The sequence below is a fragment of the Myotis brandtii genome, unplaced genomic scaffold (genome assembly GCF_000412655.1).
Source record: "Myotis brandtii unplaced genomic scaffold, ASM41265v1 scaffold589, whole genome shotgun sequence".
In the NCBI taxonomy this organism is placed as follows: Eukaryota; Metazoa; Chordata; class Mammalia; order Chiroptera; family Vespertilionidae; genus Myotis; species Myotis brandtii.
In genome coordinates, this window is record NW_005370220.1 from 1,203,478 (window position 1) to 1,215,468 (window position 11,991).

The 11,991-nt window shown below is 40.4% G+C and overlaps 1 protein-coding gene across 1 annotated transcript in view; it reads left to right on the forward strand.

The window, feature by feature from the left end:
- C5 (complement component 5) overlaps positions 1 to 6,892 on the forward strand; it is an 80,418-nt gene extending 73,526 nt beyond the window's left edge. Inside the window, exons 37-41 of the mRNA XM_005879203.2 lie at positions 219 to 302; positions 1,585 to 1,674; positions 4,064 to 4,147; positions 5,657 to 5,795; positions 6,360 to 6,892. Coding sequence (XP_005879265.1) covers positions 219 to 302; positions 1,585 to 1,674; positions 4,064 to 4,147; positions 5,657 to 5,795; positions 6,360 to 6,498 — 536 coding nt within the window. The 3' untranslated portion in view covers positions 6,499 to 6,892. The remainder of the gene's footprint in view (positions 1 to 218; positions 303 to 1,584; positions 1,675 to 4,063; positions 4,148 to 5,656; positions 5,796 to 6,359) is intronic.
- Positions 6,893 to 11,991: the final 5,099 nt, after the last annotated feature.

Below are 11,991 nucleotides of genomic sequence, written 5' to 3' on the forward strand. Positions count from 1 at the left end.
GAATATTGAACAGTAAAATTTCAAGCACAAAAGGGAAGATCATTTTGAGGGGCCATGCTAGGATAAGCAATTCAAAATTTAACCACCATGAGCCTTACCTACAAAAGAAGGGTTTGGAATTGATGATCTCCAAGACACCACGGGCGAGATTCACAGGGTGGTAAATGTGTTGTACACTGACCAAGCCCCCTCTCCTAACCATGCTTTCATTGCCACAGATAAAAAGTGCACCATTTTTTATAGTACCTCCAATAGCCAACTTCAGAAAGTCTGTGAAGGAGCAACGTGCAAATGTGTAGAAGGTAAATGTCATTTAACATGTTTAGGATGCATGCGTGTTTAAAGCAGCCACTCATAATCTGGTGCTATTCTGGGAGAAGCTATCTGACAAACTGTGGTATATCAGAAATAAAAATGCAATCTCTGATAATTGAAAGCTGATGCCTTGAGCACTATAAAGCTACTTCTCAACAACTTCTGAACAACCTGATGTTTTCTACGGTACAGATAGTTGTTCACTATTAGAGGGATAACAGGATGTGAAATTCTTACTTTTCACCTGGTCTTTCTCATGTAATAGGTCCACAACCTAACAGAATAGAGGCTCCCCTTTCTTTCCCTTGTTCCTCCCCAGTCAATGAATTCTCCCTTCAATCTTTTATAAATCCAAGACAGCCTTCTTGGCCAAGAAAAAGACCCAGAACTCACAAATAATCAACTGACTCCATGAGGGTTGGGGTTGGTTTGGTTTTATTTTGTTTTTCCAAATCTTTAATCTATATATATAAAAGCCTAAGCGACCATTATGACTGCAAGACTGGAACGACTAGTCGACCGGTCGCTATGACACACACTGACCACCAGGGGCAGACACTCAACGCAGGAGCTGCCCCTTCGTGGTCAGTGCGCTCACACAGTGGGAGCACCACTCAGCCAGAAGCCAGGCTCATGGCTGGCAAGCGCAGCTGTGGTGGCAGGAACCTCTCTTGCCTCCATGGGAGCGCTACCAAGCAGCAGTGGCAGTGGCAGGCACATCAGGGAGCCAGAATGAGCACCAGCGGAGCTACGCCCTGCCCCAGCTGGGGCTCCTCCCCGGCAGTCCAACATCCCCCGAGGGGTCCCGGATTGCAAGAGGGCGCAGGCCAGGCTGAGGGACCCCACCCATGCATGAATCAGTGCACCGGGCCTCTACTATGTACATATTTCTTGGGTACTTGTTGCATCATTTTATATCTGTAAATCAGTGAAGTTATCATTTTGTTCCTTCAAGGGATTTTTTATTATACTTAAAATGGGAAAATTTCCTCCATTCTTCAGTGGAAGCATCTACATTTCTGAAAAGCTGAATGTGAAGTGACTATTCATTTTAAGAATAAGTCTCATGTTCAAAATTTTGTTTTTATTTATTTTGTTTTTGCTTTATATAATGTTTCACTTTATGGAAGAGAAAATAGACGGGTCTTAGGAATCTGGTATATATACGATTATATTTGATTGTCTCAGGGCTCATGGGCACTGTGTTTACTCCCATGGAGAGTGTCTGCTTCCTTGCATTAATCTTTTACCATTTTTCACAAAATCCAGCTGACTGTGGACAAATGCAGCCAGAATTGGATTTGACAATCTCTGCAGATACTAGAAAAGAAACAGCATGTAAACCAGAGATTGCATACGGTAAGTTCAAAAGTTTAATATATAGTTCCATTGAACATGACATTTTATGAATACAAAATCAGGAAGATCAATAACTTTATGTACTGATTATATGGATACAACAGTACATGTATTCCTTTGAAGAAAAATGCCAGCAGTTTTTAGCATTAACATGCAAAGTTATTTATCATTCAGCAAGAAACATGATTTTCATTAACAATGATGGAAGTGAGTTGCACACCTAACCAAGATACTTTACCCCCGTATATCCCATTGAATTAAAGGCGCTTAAACATATTCAAAGACAATTTTTTCCAGTCTTCACCAAAGTAAATGTTTTTGATGATTTTTAGAAAGAGAGGGAGGAAGGGAGAGAGGGAGAGATACATCGATGTGCGAGAGAAACAAAGATTGGTTGATTCCCATATGCACCCTTACCGGGGATCCAACACACAACCCAGATATGTACTAGTATATGCCCTGGCTGAGAATCGAACCTGCAATACTTTGGTGCATGGGACGACCCTCCAACCAGCTGAGCAACCCAGCCAGGGCTCAAAGAGAATTTTTGAGAAATCACAAAGATGTAAGATTTCACTACTTTCTCTATTCTTCCAGTTGATGGAGCAGAGGCGGAGACAAAAGTGGTTTTAGGGTTTGGGTGTCTTTTTTTTTAATCTCTTCAAAGACATAGTAAAACATCAATACTAAATAATTTTAATATATATAGAATTTAAATCCATGTTTGAGACTCTCCATTTCAAAAAAAGCATCTCTTGGTTTTTCAGAGCTCAGCTCTAAATTAAATAAATTCCCAGGTACAGTTTTGTGTTATCTCAAGTTCCTCATGGAATTAGCTCCTTTATTTTTTATCCATACTTTCTCATGTTTATTTCTGGATATTGTACACTATCTCATATCTTTTCTGGAGGAACTTTTCATATCAACTTTGAGGTAACAGAATATTATCTTTATTTTACTAGTGAAAAAAACTGAGGCTCAGGGAAATGAAATAATTTTCTCAAAGCCATACAGGAAGTTAAGTAGTAGAACTAGGAGGTATCCTGGTCTCCAATATGATTGCCATTATATTACACTGAATTCTCTCAATGAAAATACAACCATCAGAATGAATTTTGTGTGGTTATAGTCTTTCTTTCTTTCTAATTCATCTTCTTTCTTTTTTCTAAAGCTAAAAAGTGGCCCAACTCAACCAACGCCCACTGTAGTTTTTAAAATTAGTTTTTAAAATAGATTGAGACCTGAAGAAAAATACCATATTGTTTTAGCAAACAAAAATTTCATTAAATTATTTCTTCCTTCCATTTTAGAACTATTTAAACTTTTAAATGTCAGAAACCTACTTAACACAGAGAATAAATTCAATCTTGATTTAGTTTATTACTTAAAAAAAACAACTTAGCTGGCTCTTTGGGAGATTATCGGTTTTTACCGGAATAACAGGATAGAAACAAAATAAAATAGTAAATACATTGCTCATATCTACCATAAAGATTTATGAATCCGAAATTCAGCACAGTTTTTATTTTAAGTGACTAATTTACACAGCCTTTCCCCCCCCAAAAAAATGAGTCCATTCATTCATCTATTTTGTCTTTTCTTGAAAGTAATAAACTAAATCCAGGTTGCATTTATTCTCTGTGTTAAAATAGGTTTCTGGTATCTAGCTAGCTAGCTAGGATCTCAAAAATGGACAAAACTTTCAACCACATCAAGAGCAAAACTAAAGGATCCTTTCTCAGGCCACATGGAAGGAATGGGCCCCTTCAAGCTGGTCATTCCAGGATGGAGGTCAAACACACCATGGATTAAACATTGATGCCTGAAGAGAAACAGCATTGGGAGTGGCTTATGTCAGAGAGTTGCCAATCCAAGCAAAGATGAATCAGAAAACAGAATCCTATCAAAAACCAAAAATCAAAGCCAGTGGAAGCAAGAGAGCAAGGAGGCTCCCAAGGCTGGCCTGAATGATAACTAAAGGGTCCCCTCCGTGCTTGTGCAGAAAAGGAAGGGGCTCTTCACAGGGTCCATGAGCATGACTCCACTAATCTTACAGGATCCGAATCTGAACTTTATATCTAACAAAGTCTCATTTTGTTTGTTTTGTGTGCTTCTTTAATTTACTATTGTTCTTATCCTAGTCAGCCTGTTCTATAACAGTGCCCAGGGCTAATGATTCTACTTAGAATGAATCATTAGAGTAATAATCAGTAGAATCAGACTTCCAAGCCTTTGAGAAGGCTTTTTGGAAAAAATAAGATCTACCTCAGGGTAGAGAGCTGGCCATGCTTTATTTCTCATTTGTTTGACAAACTCTGGTCTCTATTGGACATGGCATTCGTGGTATTTAGCATGAACTGTTGTTGTTTTCTTTTTTTTTTTTTACCAGCTTATAAAGTTAGTATCACATCCCTCACTGAAGAAAATGTTTTTGTCAAGTATACTGCAACCCTCCTGGATGTCTACAAAGCTGGTGAGAATACTCATTCATTTTTCCATTCAACAAAGATTTAGTACTTACTATGCGCCAGACATTTTATAAGACACAGAGACTACAACTTGTATAACAAAGCCAGAGTTACTGTCTTTATGAAGCTTATATTCTATTTAGGGAGACACATTTTTTTAAAGAAAAGAAATGGGCAACTAAAATAAATAATTATTTTTGAAAACTGTCTTGGTGTAAGAAAATTTTGCATACTTTGTTATCTCTTCACTCTGGATTCATTTTTAATATGTGTAAATTTTTAATTTATAAAAATATCAAAACACCACACACTTAATAACTTACACAAGAATTGCTGCACACTAATAATAAACCAAAATAAAAACAAACTATTTAGAATCAAGGGCAACTATGTGGTTCAAGGATAATAAATTGGTGTTTCTCCTAAAACACAGGATGCTTAGAGTAGGTGTGGATATAAATGATAAACAGATTAGTGATTGTTGACGCTGAGGTTAATTAATTATTCTCTCTTCACCTGAATAAGCTTGAAATTTTCCATAACAAAAGGCTTTTTAAAATAATGGTAAGGCACCACACAGCCACTCTGCTAACCATGACAGGGACTGAACTGGCAATTAGTACTGAGAATGTTGTTTACATGTTGCTACAACAGGAAGTCATTGGAAAAGCCCAAGAAAATTAGCTTGAACTAATGTGTGTATATTAGAATTTGTATTACTAATTAAAGTTGATTGTTTACACAGTTACTATTGTATACTATTTATCAATATATTCAGAAGTCTTTCAGGATTTACTGATTAGGATGATTCTGCCAGAGTTTGACAGCTAACTGGAAATCAGTCCTGAATATATAACAGTGAATTAGACCCAGTCTCTGCCTCAAGAAATCCCCAGCCAAGCTGAGGAGACAGACATGTGGAGCGAAATATCATGGTAGAAGTTCAAGTATAATGGGAGTAAGGGGAAGATAGATATTTTAGGTGTTCCAAGTCTTTTACATGTCTCACACTTTTTAACAAAGTTTCCCATTGCCAGCTACCAACTACTTTTTAATTTTGCTATACAACTATGGAGATTAATATTGTTCAACTAGAGAGAGGTTCTTTTAATTCCTGGTTCTGCAAGAGTAATGATAAGCAAATATCTAGTGCTTACTGTATATGTATTTCTAAGCATTTTTCATATATCAACCCATTTAATCTCACAACAGTTCTACAAGGTAGGTTTTATTGTCATGCCCGTTTATCAGATGAGGGGACTGAGCCCTTACACAAAGAGCAAAAATCATTTGTCCCAGGCCACACAGTCAGGAAGTGGCAGAGTGGGGTATAACCTAGGCACCGGAGTCTGAAGCCTTAACTGTATGGACATTGTTGCTCCCCAGTAGCCATTAGTCTCCCTATATAAATTTACACGCACTAATAAATAGCCTTGAGGGACTGGAATGCTTAAGAGAGATACAATTGTGACACCATAACAGGAATGTGATAACTTTCTTTGTATGCCTCTCAGGTGAAGCTGCTGCTGAGAAAGACTCTGAAATCACCTTCATTAAAAAGGCAACCTGTGTTAATGCTAACCTGCAAAAAGGAAGGCAGTATTTAATTATGGGTAAAGAAGCTCTCCAGATAAAACACAATTTCAGTATCAAGTAAGTCACCAATATTTTGGAGTCTCTGATCTTCCCTCCAAAATTGAGTATAATTTATCCTTAAATACACTATACGTTTCTTATGTGCCCTGCTGTTAATCAAACAACCCATTAGGAGCAAAAGTGAAATAATGTGAGTTTGAAACAAAGAAATATTTAAAACCATTAGGGTAACTGAGGACTCGCTGACAGATAAACCGTGTGCCTGGGTCTGAAGATGAATCTGAGGGTGCTTATCCAAACCCCCTATACCACATCTGCTCCCTCAATAAGTTCTCAGGCTATTCTGTTTGTAAAGAGAGAAGTGCTTACATACACTTTTTATTATCATTTAAAAAAAATAGACATTGAAACAGATGTCGTTTCTGCCTTTAACTGTGAGAGCTCCGAGCAGCTTCATGACCAGCAGGGGCCTGTGGATCTTCCCACTGAGAGGCGAGTCCAGAAGAGTTTGGCCGACAGCCTGACCCCCCGGGACCTGAACAGCCTGAACTCAATCAAATTTGGCTCTCCTCTATCTGTGGCCATCATCACAAACGCTTCGTTTTTATTTTTTCTTGGCAGGTACATCTACCCTTTAGATTCCTCCACCTGGATTGAATATTGGCCTACAGACACAAGGTGTCCATCATGCCAAACATTTTTAGCCAATTTAGATATGTTTGCTGAAGACATCTTTTTAAATGGCTGCGAAAATCCCTGAAAAAAGTCATCGGTGTACAGTTTTCACTATGAATTCCTGTTGTTGAAGTTTCTTCCTTTTCTTTTTTTAAAAGTTCACAGCTGGTCTTATTTGGAAAGCTCACTTTACTTAGAATTAGTGGCACTTGGTTTTATTAGAGAACGGTTTTAAGAGCTGTAACATTCTGAAATAACATGGCCTTGGGGGCATGGAGACAGGTACTCATTCCAAGGTTATTGGACACCAGAAGCAATAAATTGGAACGTCTCCTAAAACCTACCACTCAGGAATGTTTACTGGGGACAAAAGAATAGCCCATTGAAATGTGGTATCTTAGAAAAACACGCCCTTGCTTAAAAGAAAATACCAAGGAAGAGAAAACTGATCATTAAAGCCTAACTTTGCTTTCAAAATGTGCAAAAAAGCGGAAAAGCATGTTATTTTATGCCTCACCCACACAAAGACAGGCAAATTGAGAGGTGGAGAAGGTAGCAGTAGAGAATCAAGAAGGCCTAACCTTGAAGCCCTCAGCAAACTGAGGAGGTAGGAGAGTTTGTCTTTGCCCTTCCCCTTCTGTTGCCCTCTCCTTTCCCCCTTTCAGGACCTCTAGTTTCTTCCCTTCCCTCCCAGCACATATTCATTTCCCCAGGAACTCACCCTTGCTAATAATTGTTCTCCTGGAAGATAGGCCCCAGTGCAGCAACCTGGTGAAATCAGGAATCAGGAGGCCTTTGTTGTACCCCCAACTAGATGTCTAAGCCTTCGTTTGGCTTTATAACAGAGGAATTATAACAGGATGTTCATTTAAGTGACATTTTGTAGCACATTAAAGCTCTCACACATATTCCCATGTAATGGCTCAAGCATCTCCCAAGGTATAGGAATTATTATTATCCCCATTTTACAGATGAGGACATGGAGGCTCAGAAAGATGAAGCAATTTTCCCAGCCTATTAAGGGGCAGAGTCAGTGACCACATCTCAAGGCTCTCTCAGTGTAAGCACACCCCTCCTCTGCATCACTGCACCCGCCACATTGCTTGTCAGGTTTCACTTTCTAAGACTAAGACAGGATGCAGTTGGAGTTTCTCAGATGTGTATAGTTTAACCAGCCCCATTGAAATATTGCCAAGGAAGTGTGAAGATAAACTCTGGATGTAACAGTAACTGTGACTAAAATGCATTGCCTTTTTGAAAAATCTGCTTTTTTTTTTTTTTTACCAATCCTGCAGTGTGCCTTGTAACACTAAGATTTTCCACTTCCAGGAACTAAGGATTTATTTTTGTTAATGTCAAAGCTCACATTGTAGACACTCACTTGGCAAAAACAACCAATGTGTCCAATATGCCTAAACTCTCTGCCAGCGAGGGGTGAGGGCCCTCCAGAGCAGGCCTGAAGTGTCGCCTGTCACCATCTTTCTGATGCAGGGTGGAGGGGACCCTGCAGTGCTCCAGGAGCACCAGAGTCTCTGAACTATTGGGTTGCCTTCTCCCTGAGCACTGTGGCCAATAGGTTGGGCCACAGTGGCCTAATTCACCTACAATACAGCTGAGCTTTTAAACATCAAAGCAGACCTTTGTGAGTTAGCCTGGCACCACTTAAAAATCTGCCAGCTCCTCTTCAGCTAATTCCTATGCATTGAAACATACTTCCTTAGTGAGGCTTTTGTGTCACTCCAAACAAGCTGGGGCCCTGCACTTCTCTTCCAAGGCACTTGCAATAACTTACTTAATCATGAATATTGTTTAGTGCGCAGCTTCTGGCTCCACTGTAAGCTCCGTGTGAGTCCATCCTATTCACCACTATTTCCTGTGCCTGGCACAATGCTGGAAACGTTATAGGGACTCTGTGGATCCCCCACTGAGTGTGGGCATCAGAACGAGGGAGTAGAACACTAGTATCTCTTTTACCTATAGCTGTAAGAAGATATTTTATAATCTTATGTTGTGAAACAGAAAACAAAACTACGTAGCATGTAAGCATCCAAATGTTGGGTATTGATTTCTTTCTGTGAATAGGAAAGGAGCTCAGAGAAATGAGTGATTGAGTGAGCTGCAGGAGCTGCTGGGAGCTTCCTAGAGAAAGATGGGCGAGATCTGTGTAAGCAGAGACAGGAGGGTCTTTGTGGTTATGGAGAAAAGCATAAGGCAGGTTTCTACTGGTAATAAGGAGAAGGATTTAGGTGGTACAGATGAACACTTCATTTTAATAGATATATTTATTTTAATATATATAGATGGTTCCCAACTTGTGATGGTTTGACTTAGGATTCTTCAGCTTTTCAATGGTGAAAAGTGATACTCATTCAGTAGAAACCATACTTCGAATGTTGGTCTTTCTCAGGTTAATGATATATAGCATAATACTAACTCATGATGCTGGACAACAGCAGCAAGCCGCAGCTCCATCAGCCACGTGATCACACAGATAAATAACCGATGCTATACAGTGCACTGTGTTGCCAAAGTGTCTTGGATATTGTGTTTTGACTATGATTAAGATAGGCTAGACTAAGTAAGCCAAAATGTTTGTTAAGTTAGGTATATTAAATGCATTTTTTACTTACGATATTTTCAACTTGTGATGGGTTTATCATAACATAACCTCATCGTAAGTCGAGGAGCATCTATCTGTATTAGAAAAAACATAAGTAGCACATAAAAGCCAAGATACACAATTTTCTTTTAAAATAAATTTATTTCTCAAAAAAATAAATCTATTTAAGGAAAAGTTTTAAGTAACTAAAAGTATAGGTTGTTCTTAGGGCAAAAAACATGAGATTGGCATGCACATGATTGAAGTTCAGGAAACTCAGCTTTTGTCTGGTCACATCAGACGCAGAGAACACCACAGCCTGGCTCTGAGGGCCAGGCCAGCTCCTAGGGATACCAAGGCCCAACTCCCAGTCTAGCTCCCAGCTGTCAAAGGCTCCTCTTCCCTTCCACACACCTCTGACAGCCCAGTGTTCTTCCCACCACGCAAATGAGTGGAGGTTACAGAGAAATCGATTTTTGTTCCTTGTGAAGAAGCACTTTCTTATGGCCACAATGCACACGCTTGCATACTGTTTCAGAAGCCACCATGAAAGCCCACACATGTCCTTATGACTTAAAACCCCTGCCTCAGAAGCTGGGCATTCAGCAGCCAAATCTGGGAGCTTCTCAGAGACACAGAGCAACTCGGGATCCTGTTTCCAGGGGCTTTTACCTGAAAACAGATTGATTCTGCATATGTAATGTGATGTGAGAAACCTGTTGCCAGGGACATGATCTTTAACTTGGACTGGGAGATCAAAATATTCCTTCAGGCTTCTGAATCAGAAAGAAGGGACGGAAGAAAGTGAGGAAGAAGAAAGGAAAAAATTAAGGGGAGAGAGTGGAAGAAGAGAGGAAAGAGGGAAATGGAGAAAGAGGGGGGAATTTTGTTTTAAGACAAGATGAGAACTCCATTTCTAAGAACCTTCTGGATTCTTCTCAGCTGGCAGGGTACCTGCCCTGACAGACATGTTGGCAGAAATGGATCTGTTTCTTGGAACACAGAGTCCACTCCTTCACTGTTTCCATCATTATAATCAGATTAAGTCTGTATTATGTCCACATTTGTGAGTTATATAATCCTCAAATGTCCAAACCAGGAAGAATCTAGAGCGCATTTCATCCAATTCCTTCATTTTCACCTCAGAAAACTGTGACCCAGAGGAGTGTTAGGTGGAAGGGCTAGGACACTAGCCCAAGGCCTCTGACAGCCCAGTGTTCTTTCCACCATGCAAATGAGTAGAGGTTACAGAGAAATCAGTTTTCGCTCCTTGTAAAGAAGCATTTTCTTATGGCCAGAACCATTCAAAGATAGAATAGGCCCTATCACTACCTCCTTCCAGAAATGTTGCAGGAGCCATTCAAGGAGGGAGGTTGGCCTCGATAGTGTCCCATGTCCCTTCAGCTCTAAGAGACCATTATAGATCGTGCATGTAAAGGATGAGTGATTGTCACCATCCTTACTTTTAGGAAGGAAGCAGCTGAGGCTCCAGAAGACTAAGTTGCGTGCTTTCACAAGAGGTAGGGCATCTTTGGGGTTCTGCGGCCCATGCTCCTAGCCTCTGAGCTGGAGGGTCTTCTCATATACTGGAAGGGTAGTAATTGTCATTGTGTAACCTTAGCAAAGACTCTGCCTCTCTGGGCTTCAGCATCCCCCTACCCAATAAGTGTGTTTCATACATGCTGTCTAAGCTGTCTCCGTGCTAGGACAGCAGGAGAGTCAGAGTGAGGCAGGTGAGGGCTCAGGTACAGGGTACTAAGGCAGTGGGAACACTGGTGTTAGTGTAGAAAAATGAAGGGAGGCAGCACTAGAGATAAATAGATTTTCAAATTGTGTCCTAAAATCATGTTCTACATTGATACAACACAATTTGTAGAACTCAATTGACAGGTCACCTTACATCCCCTCAAAGTAGAGTTGACGTTTTTTCCTGTGTGAACCTCCTTTGTAGAATCACAATACTGACATTTAAAGATCCCCTAGAGATAGATCATCTAATCAACCTTCCACTATTTCACTGATGAGGAGACAGGCTCAGAAGAAGCAGGGACGCTCCAAGGGTCCCACAGGGAAGTCAGGGCTGGAACCAGAGTGGCAGGCTCCCTTCCCCTCATATTGGTGCCTGGTGTCTCCCCCACCAACTGGGCCAAACGGGCAAGCAGAGAACAGAACCGAAGGTGGGGTCCAGGCCTAACATTTCTTACAGATGAGATGAGGGAAATCCTAACTGTCCTGTAAAGAGGGTTTTTTGTTTGGCTGGAGTTTTGGTGTGTGTGTGTGTGTGTGTGTGTGTGTGTGTGTGTGTGTGTGTGTTCAGTTGGTGTTGTTGGGGGTTGATGGAAGAGGAGTTGATGCTAGGCAAGAGAAATTGGAGCTGAGGAAAGAATTGTTTGACTTAATAATTTTTTTCCAAATAGAGAGTCTTTAGTAAATTAGAGCCAAGACTAAACTCTAATTCTCTGAGCAGAGAATGAGAAAGGAGATATGCCCAGAGTAGGAGGAGAAAGCAGAAAGAAGGTTTCCTGTTTTTCCTCCCCTTGCCATCTCCTATCACTTCTAAAGGCAAAAGGCAAAGCTATCACCTGTTCCTTAATTAATGCTGAGTGTGAAAATTAAAATGGCCCCTTGGTTTGGCATGTGTGTGTCTGTGATAGAAACAAGAAAGGAGTTATTACTGTAGGGAAATGATATGGTGAAGAGTAAGAACTCACCTCATTTGTGACCTTGGGAAAGTTCCTGAACCTCGTCGAGCCTTTCAGTTTGTCCCTCTATAAAGTAAGACTAGCATTGTCGTCTGTGAAGGGTGGTAAGAATTTGCAATAATACCTGTGTGCCAACTCAGGGGGCAGCCAACGGCAGCTAGCTGGCTATGAGATCTCTAACTCTCATAGCTCTCCATGCCTCAGCTCTCTCTTTTGGAAATGAGGTAATACTGTCTCCTGGCTCAACTTATAGGGTTGTTGCAAGATGAAATAAGAT